General features: G+C 53.2%; 1 protein-coding gene across 5 annotated transcripts in view; it reads right to left on the reverse strand.

Annotated features, from left to right (window-relative positions):
* Window positions 1-28: 28 nt before the first annotated feature.
* Window positions 29-13937, reverse strand: part of CCND3 (cyclin D3) — a 94256-nt gene continuing 80347 nt past the window's right edge. For 3 of the 5 annotated variants that reach the window (XM_021098376.2, XM_021098375.2, XM_021098374.2), the window contains exons 2-5: window positions 5360-5575; window positions 2234-2393; window positions 1599-1735; window positions 29-1172 (exon numbers count right to left, since the gene is read on the reverse strand). In XM_021098376.2, the coding sequence (XP_020954035.1) occupies window positions 1005-1172; window positions 1599-1735; window positions 2234-2393; window positions 5360-5530 (636 nt within the window). In that variant the 5' untranslated portion in view covers window positions 5531-5575 and the 3' untranslated portion in view covers window positions 29-1004. 5 annotated transcript variants of the gene reach the window in all.

Raw genomic sequence — 13937 nt, forward strand, 5'->3', positions numbered from 1 at the left:
ACCATCCATCCCAAGAAGCCAAAGCCAGTTTTATTCCAGAATTTTTATTAACATAGCATGATGGTCCTGGGCCACCAGCCTGGACCTTGTGGCCTTAGGAAAGACCTGTGTCAACAGGGCTTGCCTCCCTCTCCAGTCGGGGGCCGTCACCTCCAGGTCATCCCTGCTTCACCTCCCCCCCTACCCCGAGGATGGGCCAGAGGGAGAGGAGGGCACGGCCCTTCCCAGGCTGTAGCAGCTCCTTGGCCACAAAGATCCTCGAGCCAGCAGCAGCAGAGGGGAGGGATGCAGCAACCACCAGGGTTACCACCGCTCGGGGTAGAGGGGCCCACCACACCTTCTTATAGTTGTACTTAAAGCAATTAATAAATTAAAACCTCTTCCTTTAGCACTGACCTTCTCCCCCCGGCCCCCAAATCACACAGGAGAAGCTGAGCAAAAAGCCAAGCAAGGGAGTCGGACAGAAGCTGGGGCCCCTCCCCCAGGAGCAGCTGGGGACATGGATTACGCAGGGGCCTCCAAGTGCCTTGTGAGGACTTGTCCAGACTCCCCTCGCACCATCTGAAGGTTCTGCAGAAAGACTCCAATCCAAATGCAGTAACTAGAGGGTGCAGCACCTTTACAAGGCATCAGAGGGTTTTGGCAGTCGAGAACACGAGAGCCCCAGGATATGGGGTCCCCCAGAAGGAATGCTGGTGCATGTATTTTACCTACTGCAATTTCATCTCTGGCCAGTCTGGCCCACCCCTAGTGGAATGGGAAGGAGCAGAGTCAGATGCGGGGAGAAGGAGGAGCCTGACTGGCCACCAGCACAGCCGGCTGGGCCCTTAGTGCACGCTGCAAGGATAGGTAGGACCTGGCCCTTCGGCTTGCGAGGGGCGAGTAAGAAGGAGCCCCCTCGGGCTTCGGCTGTGGCATGGTTCGTTCCTGCAGGCAGGGAGGAGAGGGGGTGGCAGTGTCCCCTCCTCTGCTGTCGGTGGCCACTCGAGGGGGCCTCTCCAGGGCTACAGGTGGATGGCTGTGACATCTGTGGGAGTGCTGGTCTGGCTGGGCCCCTGGCTGCTGGAGCCCCTGGGGGCTTTGGGCGCTGGGCTGGGGGAGGTCTGGGCGGCTTCCCTGAGGCTCTCCCTGAGGGCAGCTTCGATCTGCTCCTGACAGGCCCGCAGGCAGTCCTGGGAACACAGGGGGAACAGTGAAGAGGGCCCACTTCCTTCCTGCCAGAGCGTCTAGGAGCAGGTGCTGGAGGACGCCTCCCAGCACACAGGGAAGTCTGGGGAGGTGAGGCCACAGCCCAACCCCAGGAATCAGCCTTCGATTCTCAGAAACTGGCAAGAGGATGTGGCAAGAGGGTGTGAGAGCAGCCCAGCATCTGACACCAAACCCCCAACCCCACTCCTGTACACGATTTGGCAAGAAAAGGGTACCCAGGGACAATGCCCTTCAGCCCACCCAAGACACTTGCTCTTCTCCAGACCAAGGCAGGAGAGTAAAGGCCACAGAAGGTGGGGACCAAGGAGGGGGGACAGCTCCCTCTGCTGGAGGCTCAAGGAATAGCACAGCCTCAGGAACTGCTGCACCATTCACTGCCCAACACTCACCACTTCAGTGCCTGTGATCCCAGCCAGCAGCTCCGTGAGCTCATCTCCAGATGTGGAGCAGGCACCCAGGCCTTGCACTGCAGCCCCAATGCTGCCCGTGGCGATCATGGATGGCGGGTACATGGCAAAGGTGTAATCTTGGGGGGGGGGGAAGAAAGGACTGAAGCAGGAAGATTTCAAGGATAACAAACAGTATGGCCCTTCCATTCCTCAGAAAGTGCCAGGCTGTATGAATCGGGCAGGGGTGTACAGGAAAACCCCAGCAGTGAGTGGGGAGAGAGAGGCAGGCAAGGGTCTGGTCCAGGGTGGTCTGTAGTGATCCTAGCCAGGGACCAGGGAGTAAATGAGTCTCTTCCAGGTGTGGACACAAAATTAGGGTTAAGAGACCCAGGTTCTGCTACCAACTTCATCACTGTGAGACCCTAGGCCCTCAGTGTCCCCACCCACCTAAGGCAGGGGGCTGTCTCTGAAATCCCATACAGCTCCATGTTCTGCTGCTCTTCTGAGCTGGGGACTCAGGGGATAGAACCTTCACAAATCTTGAGAGAGTATAAATCAGAATCTCCTAGTCTCCTCTCACGCGTTTAAGTCTTACAATTTTTCTGGTTTGGCAAAAATGTGTGTCAGACTCCTACCTGTAGCACAGAGGGCCAAAAAGGTCTGGGCGTGCTTTTTGACCAAGGCCTGTCGGTCACGGGGCAGAGCGAGCCGGTGGAGAATCAGAGCCAGGAAATCATGGGCAATCACAGCGGCCAGGTCCCACTTGAGCTTCCCCAGGACCAGCACCTCCCAATCCTGGAGGTTGAGGAAGAGGGTGGAGTTAGTGGCTAAAGGGAAGGGGCGGGAGTAAAGAGGAAGTCTCCTGGGGAAGGAAGCCCATCACACTTGAAGGTCAGGACCCCAGTTCTGCTTCTGAGTTTAGGGACTGGCACTGGAGGGGAGTGGGGCGCCCAGGGCAGGACAGAGCTGGGGACACTTGCTTTGAGCACATATTGATCACTTTCTAGGTGCCAAAATGACGTGCTGTACGTGAATCGTCTCTTTTAATCCTGCTAGGTTAATCTTTGGGGGCCAATAATCCAGGCCTTCTCCTGACTTCCTGCAGAGCTCTGAGTACTTCTCTAAGCCAGGGTTGAAAGACAAGACTGCAGCAGACACCACCAGCATCACCATGAACTTGAGGCTCCTCTGGTGTGAAGCAGAAAGACTCCGTGATCCCAAGGACTTGTGAAAGGGGAGCTCACCACTAGCCTCTCCCACCACAGAGCCTCCCAATCAAGTCCACACCTCTTGAAGAAACTGGGGTGAGCATGAGGCCACACCTCCTGTGACACAGCCCGTGAGCCAACCCTGAGGTTCCTCAAAGTGGAGGTTGCCCAACCCAACCCACATCCCCTTGGTGGGACATGGGGTGGGGGGGGCAGGGGGGATTGAGGTAGAGCACCCCACTCCACCCCTTTGGCTGGAACCCATGGCCGCTAGAAGCACTGGAGTCTCAGGAAGAGAAGTGGAGGCCAAGCCAGACAGGATGGATCCAGATGATCCCTGAGGAGGCAAACCTCCTCTCCATCTGCCCTGGCTGCTGCACCACTGCTAGGTCCTGGAAGGAGGCTGGGGGCCCCACCCCAATCCACTTGTCTGGGGTCCCCAGCCCTGGCCCCATTTCTGAGTTGCACACATGAGGATTTCTTCAGTGCTCTGTCTCAGGAAGGAACTCATGGGTTTGACCCCTCACTAAGGTAGAAAGGGTGACCCCACCCAACCTCTTCGAGGCCCCCAGTCACACACAGCTCTCCGTCTCCGGGCCCCGCCTAGGTGTCATCCTCTTAAATGTCTCACAGTGCCCCACAGAAAACAGCCTGGCCTGGGGCCAGGAGAAGCAGGGCAGAGAAGCTAGCGTCCCACTCCTGGTCCTTGTCCCAGCGGTCAAACTCAAGCTCCTAACTCGAAGCAAACAAGGAAACATCTGGAAGGCAACTAGGAGAGGGGCTTTCCCTGTGGAGAGGCCTAGGGCCCTGCATGAGGGAGGGTGGCCACCTAAGCCTGTATCCAGGCAACCCCTGAATCTCAGCCCAAGCTCAGAAGAGAACACATGCCTGGCAGCTTCCATGACCTCTTAGGCTACCGAAGGCCACCTGAGCTAGCTAGCACCCCCAAAGCCTGCTCCTCTGCCCCAGGGCAATGCTGAGGTAGGACCCTTCTCTCCTCTGGGTCCCAGCCTCTGTGGCACAAGGATTTGGACTGACTGGAGCTCTCAGGGCCCCCCGGGTGGGGGGGGGCTTCCAACTCCAACCTTCTAGGGAGTCACCGGCTCACTCCACCCCCAGCCCAGGCACGGGAGTGGGGGTCGAGGACTTTCTGTCTATTCTGAAAAACTTCCCTCACCTAAGGCACCCACATCACCCCAATCTTTCCACAAAAAGGAAGTCCCCTTCTACCTTCTTAGCCCCAACCCCTCCAAAAACAGTCTGCTTACTAGTCCTGGAAACCAGCTCCACCTTCAGACTTGCCGACAACTACCAGATTCATCACCAAGAGCTGTGGGGCCTCCCAGATTCCCAACTCCGGCCTCCTACTCCCATCTCTGAGAGCTATTTGGCAGGAAGAGGAATCCTGCTCCTCGACAAGCAGCACTCGGGGGCCCCAGTACCCTGGCTTCCCAGCCAGCCAATCACAGCAGCCGGCACGCTGCCCTCCTCCCCGGGAGATGGGGCCCCAGGACTCCTGCTCTGACCAGGCGGCTGCAGAGCAAGGTGGAGGAAGGTGCCGGCTCAGCCCTCTCCCCCAGACCCCCAAGCATGATCTGCAGGCCCTCAGCAACCTCCTCTCCCAGCTCAGTGGGGAAGGAGAGCCCATCACTCCTCTGTCTCGGAAGCACCCAGCCTGAGTTCCCAGCAAGAGGCCCAGGGAGCCACTTCCCAAACCACAGGAGTGACAGCAGCTCCCCACAGGGTTATGAAAGACCTTGGGCAGAGTGGGTGGGCCTGGGGAGAGGCCATCATTATCACATCGGAAGCAGCTGCAGCTCAGCCCCCCTGTCTGTCCCTCAGCTCTGGCCTTTGGCTAAGGGGGAAAGGGAGAGATGATTCCACCAGGCCAGGAGCAGCTGCTCAGGTTTTTCAGAGAGAGGCTAGGAAGGGAGGATTCGGAAGGAGCGGTCTCCCTGGGGAGAGAAGAGGAAGGAGAGAAGAAGGTGGGACCAAACGCCACGGCCCTGCCTCAGAGCCACCAACGCCTGGCTTTAATCTGCTCTGGGAGGCTTTTCCATCACAAAGTCCACACACTGGGATAAAGACTCAACCGAGCCCCCCCTCCCCCACACGAAGCACATTCCACTCCCCGACTCCAGTGGGGGTGCGCAGGCACGTCCTGCTGCTGCCAATAAATAACTCACGGTGGCTGTGTAAACCCAGAGGCAAAGTACTAGTGAGTGTAGACATGCAGTTTGACTTGTTGCTATCTGGAGGAAAGACCAGGAAGGAGTGGCACCCCCTGGAGGCCAGGAGAAGGGGATTTAGTTCCTGCCGGCAGCGCAGGCCTGGGAGCGCGTGGGGGGGGGGAACGGGGGGGGGGCGGCTACGACCTGGGCGGGGGCTACGCTGACCATCACACCACACGGCCCCATCCTTTGTCCAAAAAAAATTTAAAAAGCCTCTGCTACCCTGTGCAAGGGCAGAAAGCCGCCCGAGGTCTTAGCTTTCCTTTTTCTGGTGAGTGAGGAGGCAGGAGATGTTGGGGGGCGGGGGGAGTTGTGCACGCACCCGCAGCTGGCGGGGAGAGACAGAGTGGTCCGTGTAGATGCACAGTTTTTCGATGGTCAGGGGCGTAGTCTCGCGCAGCTTGGAGGCCAGCAGCATGCAGACCGCACCCAGGAGCTGCAACTGCGCCTTGCGGGTGGGGACGCAGGACAGGTAGCGATCCAGGTAGTTCATGGCCAGGGGGAAGACTTCCTCCTCACAGCGCTGCTCCTCACACACCTGGGGGAGGGCGCACGGTCATTTCTGGGACAGAGGCAGAGGAGACGCAGCAGCACTAAAGGTTGGGGGGGGGGGGGGCTGAAAGGGATTGGGACGGGGAGCAAGAAATGGCAGGGGGTAGGTGTCCTTACAGTGACAGGGACTAAAACGCAGGATGCGCCTTCCCCAAGGTGACGCCCCCCCCACTTCCTCGACGTTGCCTCCACCCCCACACCCGGGGCTGGGGAGAGGGGGGCTGTAAGCCAGAGGCTCCCTTAAGGATTCCAAACTGAGTCTGCCCTCCCCCATACCGAGGGCGATGGGGGACGGACGAGTCACCCACTGTAGCCAGAGAACTGGGACCTTACCCCCATTACCGCCACCCACTGCACACACCCAAAGGGAAGGGAGGAGACTCCAGCCGCGGCCTCCCGCACTTTTCATTTCCCTGACGGCCGGAACAGCGCGCGCCACCCCCACCGCCTTCCCCGCCAGAACCCCGCGACACACACAGGAACCGGCTCTGCGGCGGGGGCGGCTGAGCCCAAGGTTTTCCAGCCGCGCTCTCCAGAGAGGGCCGGGCAGGGGAGCAAGGCAGGAGACACTGGGAGAAGCCGGAGGGGAGAGGGTGGCCCTTGTCCCGCTTTCCCGGCCCAAGAGAGGGTTAGTTAGGGTGCCAAACGACTGGCAGTCAAAGCCAGGGTTGGAGAAGAGAAAGAAAGGACCACCTGGGAGGCAGCCGGCTAGGGTGCGCGAGCGCAAGGCCAGGCCCCGGGGATGTGCGCCACAGAAACATCTTGATGATTGTTGTTGGGACCAGGATGTCCCGACAGGGCGGCCCCGGGATGTCCGGAGCCGGGGGACGCAAGGGTGGCGGGGGAGGGGAGACCAGTCCGGGCGGTACCTCCAGCATCCAGTACGCCAGCATCTTCCGCATGTGCGGCTTGATCTCCCTCTGCACACATTGGAAGTAGGAGGCGCGGGGCACATAGCGCTCCTCCAGGCGGAGCAGGCTTTGCAGGACCCGCTGGTCCCCCAGCAGCCGCGGGTCCGGCCCGGCCCGGGGCGCGTGCCGGGTGCCCTCGCAGCACAGCAGCTCCATACTCGGGCAGCGCACGGGCAGGGCGGGAGTGCGGGCTGGCGAGCCAGAACGCAAGGCGGCGGGCCGGAGAGCGCGGGGCGCGGGACTGGTGCTGGCGCTGGCACTCCGCGTTGGAGCCTCAGCCCGCCCCCGCCGCCGCGCGCCGCTTCCCTGACAGGCGCCCCGCCCCTCGCGACCGAGTAGCAACCGTGGAATGCTCGGACGTCGCGACGTCCCAAGGGGCGGGGCCTCCGGCGCCCAGACGGAAAGGGCGGGCGGGCGCTCCCCCCCACCCCGCCCCCGGGCGGCCGCATTGGTCCGCCGGGCGCGGGCCGGCCGGCTTCCGGGCGCTCCGAGCCTTCTGACCACCCGGTGCAGAGAGGTACTTTGGAGGTGGGGCTCTTCCCCACCTACAAGCCCTCCCGTTTGGCTGCTCAGACTCCAGTTGCCCAGGAAGAACTTTTCTCCAAAGGTTATTCATTCATTCAGTCAGTCATCAAACCCGACTTCACCCGCTGCTTGCTTTAGGGAATATGAATAATAATAAAGTAGCTAGTTCTTAAAAAAATAAAAAAAAGCTAGTTCTAGGTGAAGACTGTTGTAAGCACTTTTGATTCTTCATGAAAAAAGCTATGAATTAGGTTTTGTATTGGTTTTGAAATTGAGGAAACCGAAACACGGTAAATACAGTCTTAGTCTGAGCTATAGGATTGGGAAGCTGACAGTCTGACTCCAGAACCTGTGCTCTGCACCATTCCCTGCAGGATCAAAATCTGCATTTCAACAAGATCCCTGGTGATTCCTGTGCATATTAAAGTGCTAGAAGAGCTAGTCTAAATCCGCACATTTCAGAAATACAACGGGGCGGAAAGACCGTGGATTCAAGGCCTCACCTCTTCAAGTTGGCTGTGTGGCCTTGGAAAAACCCTGAAATCCGCCTTAGTTTCTGTCTGAGGAAAACATGGGTGGGGAAACTAGATCCTTTTTGGAAGAGTTTCTTTAATTTTTGTTTTTCTTTTTATTTTTTAGGACCGCACCCAAAGCACATGGAGGTTCCCAGGCTAGGGGTCGAATCGGAGCTACAGCTGTCGGCCTACGCCAGAGCCACAGCAACACCAGATCCAAGCCTCATCTTCGACCTACACCACAGCTCACAGCAACGCCAGGTCCTTAACCCACTGATTGAGGCCAGGGATCGAACCCAAAACCTCATGGTTCCTAATCAGATTGGTTTCCACTGCACCACCACAGGAACTCCTCTGGTAATGCTCTAAATAGGAGGAGGCCATGGGGATCCCTGCCTCTCCTGGGGTCCTCCAAGTAGAGGAAACCCTAAGGAAGAGAGTTACCAGAGAGATGAGAGCCTATAGAAGAGGCAAGCTCTACGTTAAGGATTTTCTCTATCAGTTCTTTTTAAGATAATAAAGCTTTCCTCATTTACATATCATGGAAATAGTCATCAGCAATGTAGAAAACACAGATAAGCCACACAAAAAAAGAAATAATAATTGGAGTTCCCGTTTTGGCTCAGAGGGTTACAAACCCTAATAATTATCCATGAGGATACAGTTTTGATCCTTGGCCTCACTCGGTGGGTTAAGGATCTGGTGTGGCTGTGGCTATGGTGTAACCTGTCAGCTGTAGCTCTGATTCAACTGCCAGCCCAGGAACTTCCATATGCCGCAGGTGTGGCCATAAAAAGCAAAAAAGGAAAACAAAAAAGGATAATAATAATTACGTGCACTTTCGCCATCCAGATAACCTTTTAAATGTCAATGTTTATTTTTCTAAAACTGAGCTATAGATATATTTTTAAATGAGATCATTGCAAACTTTTGTAAGCTCTTTTTTTCACTAACAGATATACTCACAGCACTTTTGCCATGTCACTAAATATTCACATTATTTTTAATGACTACATAGTATGCCATTGGGTGAATGTGTCGTATTCTATTTTACCAAATCTATATTGTTGGAAATTTAGGTTGTTTCTAGTTCTTCCCTATTAGAAACAATACTGTAAAATATTTTTGTGGCAGTATCTTTGTGCACACTCATGACTATATTTCTAGAAGTGAATTAATTTCCAGAAATGGAATTTCTCAATCAGAGGTTATGAAACATTCTAAGGCTTTTGATACAGTTCTTATTACCAAATTTCCCTGCTGAAAGGTTGAACCAATCTAATGAACAAACATTAGATATCTACTTAAAAAAAAAATCTACCAACTGGTGAGATGAAAAGTGGTTTATTAGTAATGTGCATAAAATTTTTAAATCAAGAGCTCTCGTGTCGGAGTGAATGTGTGCTGTGTACCTGGTCTGATCTTGTTTAGACCTTTACTCCTGTTTTCAAAAATATAAACAAGAAGTTTCTTTAGTTAATCATTGCATTGCACTCTTTCATTAAAGAGGACAATGAACTTAAAATTATAAAGATTATCTGTGAAATTATGGGGAGGAGCTACAGCTGCTGGCCCATGCCACAGCCGCAGTAACACCAGATCTGAGCCTCATCTGCGACCTACACCACAGCTTATGGCAAAGCCAGAGCCTTAACCCATTGATCGAGGCCAGGGATCGAACCCACAACCTCCTGGTTCCTAGTCGGATTCGTTTCTGCTGCGCCACGATGGGAGCTCCTAGTAATAATATTTTGGACATATTATTAGACATTGACATTTCTTATGTAAGTTAGTCACCTATTCACACCCTTGGCCAAGTCTTTTATGGGTTTTTTTTTTCTTATTGATTTATAAGTGCTTATTACATTTGAAGGATATTAACACTTTTTCATATTTTTTGTCACATATTTTGTGAATTTTTTTAGCTCATTGTGTGTCTTTTATTTTTGGTTCCTGATAGATTTTTTTTTTAACAAATAAAATATTTATTTATTTATTTTTAGGACCACACCCACAGCATATGGAGGTTCCCAGGCTAGGGGTCCAGTGAGAACTGTAGCCAATGGCCTACACCAGAGCCACAGCAATGCAGGATTTGAGCTGCATCTGTGACCTATACCCCAGCTCACGGCAACACTGGATCCTTAACCCACTGAGACCAGGGATCAAACCTCGTCCTCATGGATGCTAGTCGGATTGGTTAACTGCTGAGCCATGACAGGAACTCCTAGTGTATCATATTAACTGGAGCTCTAGGCTTTTCTGTCCCAAATCATCACCCAGTATGTCTCATGGCATTGATTTACTAATCAGTTCTTGGGAGTTCCTCCCGTTTGGCACAGCGGAAGCGAATCCGACTAAGGAACTATGGGTTTTGGGTTTGATCCCTGGGCTCGATCATTGGGCTAAGAATCTGGTGTTGCCATGAGCTGTGACATAGGCTGGCAGCTATAGCTCCTATTCGACCCCTAGCCTGGGAACCTCCATATGCCACAGGTGCGACCCTAAAAAGACAAAAGACAAAAAAACCAAAAAAACAAAAAACAATCATTTCTTTATGTCACTCATTTCCCTGCTATAAGCAACTCTGGGCCTGGTTCTTGCATCTTAGATGATGCCTTATTTCAGTTATTAGTGGCCAAAGGCTTTCCCTTGGGAATTGGCCCTCAGAATTCCTGCCACTTTTGTCTGAGGAAACTCATCTGGTTTTTAACCCACTATCAGGCATAAAGTTGCTTAAGAAAGACACTAAACGCTCATTTAGTCTGAAATAACCACTGTCCTCCACTTCTAGAGAGAACTAGCCTCAATTTCAGCAAGAGAGATAGATTTAAGTTAGATGGCAGAGAAAACCCCAGCTAAACAATGATACGGGAAAGAGGAAAGAGGAACAGAATCTTCTTTGGCGACCTCTAAAAACATGGCAGGAGCTCTCATTGCCCTCCTCAGCTCCTCAGTCCCCCTCTGTCACCAGTCAGCCCATTTATCCTCTCTGCTCAGTTTATCTGTTCATCCTTCCAGGTCCAGCTCAGATCCAACCTCCTCCAGAAAGCCTTCCTAGAACAGTCCAGCTACAGGAACCCGCACTAGCCTCCAAACTCCGCAGATCCCGCTTCCAGCTCTGGACCTGCTCCCTCCCACTAGCCAGAGCCTAACCTCCTGGAAAGGAGAAGACAGTCCACGTGTATCAATATCCATCTATGTGCCAGGCACTGGGCCGGGGAGTAACGATCCATCATCTCACCCTCTAAGAATTATTTTCGTAAATTTTTTTTTTTTTTTTTTTTTTTTTTTTTTTTTTGGCCACCCCCAGAGCATGTGGCAGTTCCTAGGCCAGGGATGGAACCCACACCACAAGAGCAAGCAGAACCAACCACAGCAGTGACAACGCCAGAGCCTTAACCTGCTGAGTCACCAGGGAACTCCTAAGAATTATTTCTGTAGGGAAAAACTGAGGTACGATGGAATTAAAGCACTTAGTGAAGGTCTATTTAGCTCCTCCTTAAATATACCCCTTTTTATGCTATCCTGCCTCTCCTTAAGGACAGGGATCTTGTCCTGTTTGCCTGCGTCTACCCTGCAGGACCCAGCACTCTTGCAGTCACCAGCAATAATATCAGCTCCTTGTGTAGCACTCACAGTGTTCCAGGCCCTACGTGTCCCTACTATGGAGGAAATCATCTCATTTTCACATTAATCTTCTGAGAACTATACTACTCTTTCCCCCCACTTTACAGAAAGGGAAGCCACTACTCTAACAGTGACTAGGAGTTCCCATTGTGGCTCAGCTGGTTAAGAACCCAACTAGTATCTGCGAGGATGTGGGCTCCATCCCTGGCTTCGCTCAGTGGGTAAAAGGATCTGGTGTCAGCTGTGGTGTAGGTCACAGATACGGCTTGGATCTGGCATTGCCGTGGCTGTGGCAGAGGCCAGCAGCTGCAGCTCCAATTCGACCCCTAGCCCGGGAACTTTCATATGCCCGGGGTGCGGCCCTAAAAAGACAGAAGACAAAAAAAACCAAAAACACAGATTGTGGCCCCAAGCAAAACAAAAACAAAACCAGCAAAACCGTGACTAAATAATTTGGCCCAGGTCATAAAGCTAGTAGAGGCCAGTTTCAGTCCAGGCACTCTGGCTGCAGAGCCTATGCGCTTCACTGTATTCTACTGCCTCTTGTGCTGGTCCATGAGTGTTTACTGATTTATTAATGAAGGGGAACACAGAGGCTGCCCAGTTCTGGAAGCTATGGTGTGAGCCCGCATGCTGGGGAAGGGGGCTCCTGGTAGGCAGGGCATTTTGAAGGATACCTCTGCCTGGCTCCTGGCTGGGACTGCCCTGCCCAGAGCAAAGTCGTCCTGGACCTTAAGGCCAAGGTCAGCTACAAGTTGGCCGTCCGCTAAGGAGGCAGGTGACCTCAACCCAGGCTCAGGGCAGAGGAGTTTCTGAAAGGTTGGCTGATCTGCCTGGAAACTTCATCAAGTACCTAGGAAAGGAATCGGGGCTGCCCTTGTTTTTTCATAAAAGAAAAAAAGACAAAAAGCACTTACCTAAGCACAGGGCCAACAGGGGGAGGAACTTCTGGCCAGGTGCGTTCAATTAGAGAAAGTTGCTCAATGAAATGGCCAATTAGAGGAGGGGTGGGAATGGAATGTCGCAGGCCAGATGAAAAGCCCCAAGGAGGAAAGAGAGAATGCTTTCCTCCTCCTCTTCCTTCGCCCACTCCTCCTCCTCACCAGCATTGAAATGTCCCCCTCTGAGAACTGAGAGGGTGAACAAGGTGACAGCTGAGGCCCATCACCCCACGGGGCACATTCTGTGGCTCAGTCACCTTCGGACCCATGGAGATGACAGGTGGAGGCAAGGTCACCTGGATGGAGGCTGGGGAAAGGCTGCCGGGTAAGGCTGCTTGCGTTCAAAACCCGGCTCCACTGGGACCACTCAGTCTGTTTCCTCTTTTGTCCAGTGAGGATGATAACAGCCTTCACCCCCACGTGGGTTCTGAGGACTGAACGGGCAGAAAGCAGCTTGCCCATGCCTGGCACACAGTGAGCATTAAAAGCCAGCCGTGCGTTGCTATTGTTATTAGTATTATTATTCCCTCTTTCAAGATGCACTCTTTCTCCTATAAACATACACCTGGAACCCCTCTGAGAATAGCAAACGTTTGAGCAGAAGCCCTCCTTCTGGGATGGCAGCTGTAGCAAACTTAATGACCCAGCTCATGGGGTTAGGGGAGGCAGGGAGGTAGTGATGAACACCGCTGGGCCCAGGGCTCCAGGGCTCTGCCACTCCCCCACCTTCCTGGGCTATGTGACTTGGGGCGAAATTATACCACCTCTCTGTGCCTTGGTTTCCTTTTCTGAAAACTGGGATGACAGTAATACCTCCCCTAAGAGTGGCTGTGAGTATGAAATGCACTCACTAATGTCAAACACCCAGAACCATGCCTGCCACATGGAGAGCCATTAAAAACAAAAGTTCAGGAGTTCCCGTCGTGGCGCAGTGGTTAACGAATCCGACTAGGAACCATGAGGTTGCGGGTTCGGTCCCTGCCCTTGCTCAGTGGGTTGACGATCCGGCGTTGCCGTGAGCTATGGTGCAGGTTGCAGACGCGGCTCGGATCACGCGTTGCTGTGGCCCTGGTGTAGGCTGGTGGCTACGGCTCCGATTAGACCCCTAGCCTGGGAATCTCCATATGCCACGGGAGCGGCCTAAGAAATAGCAAAAAGACCAAAAAAAAAAAAAAAAAAAGTAAAAACAAAAGTTCAGGATTTCCCGTCGTGGTGCAGTGGTTAACAAATCTGACTAGGAACCATAAAGTTGTGGGTTTGATCCCTGGCCTTGCTCAGTGGTGTTGCTGTGAGCTGTGGTGTAGGTTGCAGACTCGGCTCAGATCCCACGTTGCTGTGGCTCTGGCGTAGGCCGGTGGCTACAGCTCTGATTAGACCCCCAGCCTGGGAACCTCCATATGCTGCGGGAGTGGCCCTAGAAAAGGCAAAAAGACAAAAAAAAAAAAAAATTTCATTGTGATCGTGGTACTTAAAGGCACAGACTTCTTTATGTATAGGGACTATCGATGATAATAAAGGTAATACAATGAATGTAGAGGCACTTGGATGATAAGGAATACCAGAGATGACGGGAGTGACGGAGACGATTTGGCAAATTCTTTGCTTCAGAAAGAATGAAGAAGACAGCGTTCTGGCCAATGAAACCATCTGTATACAAAAAGTGGTCTGATATGCTGTTACTGGATTTCCTAGTTTTCTGAGAATTGGAGAAACTTACTGAATACTATTCCTCCCCTCCCAACTTTTTACTTTGAAATATTTCAAACCTACAGGAAAGCTGCAAGAGTTAGGACTCTGAACACCAACACACCCTTCACCTAAATTCC

The sequence above is a fragment of the Sus scrofa genome, chromosome 7 (assembly GCF_054392235.1).
Source record: "Sus scrofa isolate SSC_HxYL_T2T_F1_AM1 chromosome 7, Sscrofa_HxYL_maternal_Yorkshire_Landrace_v2.0, whole genome shotgun sequence".
NCBI lineage: Eukaryota > Metazoa > Chordata > Mammalia > Artiodactyla > Suidae > Sus > Sus scrofa.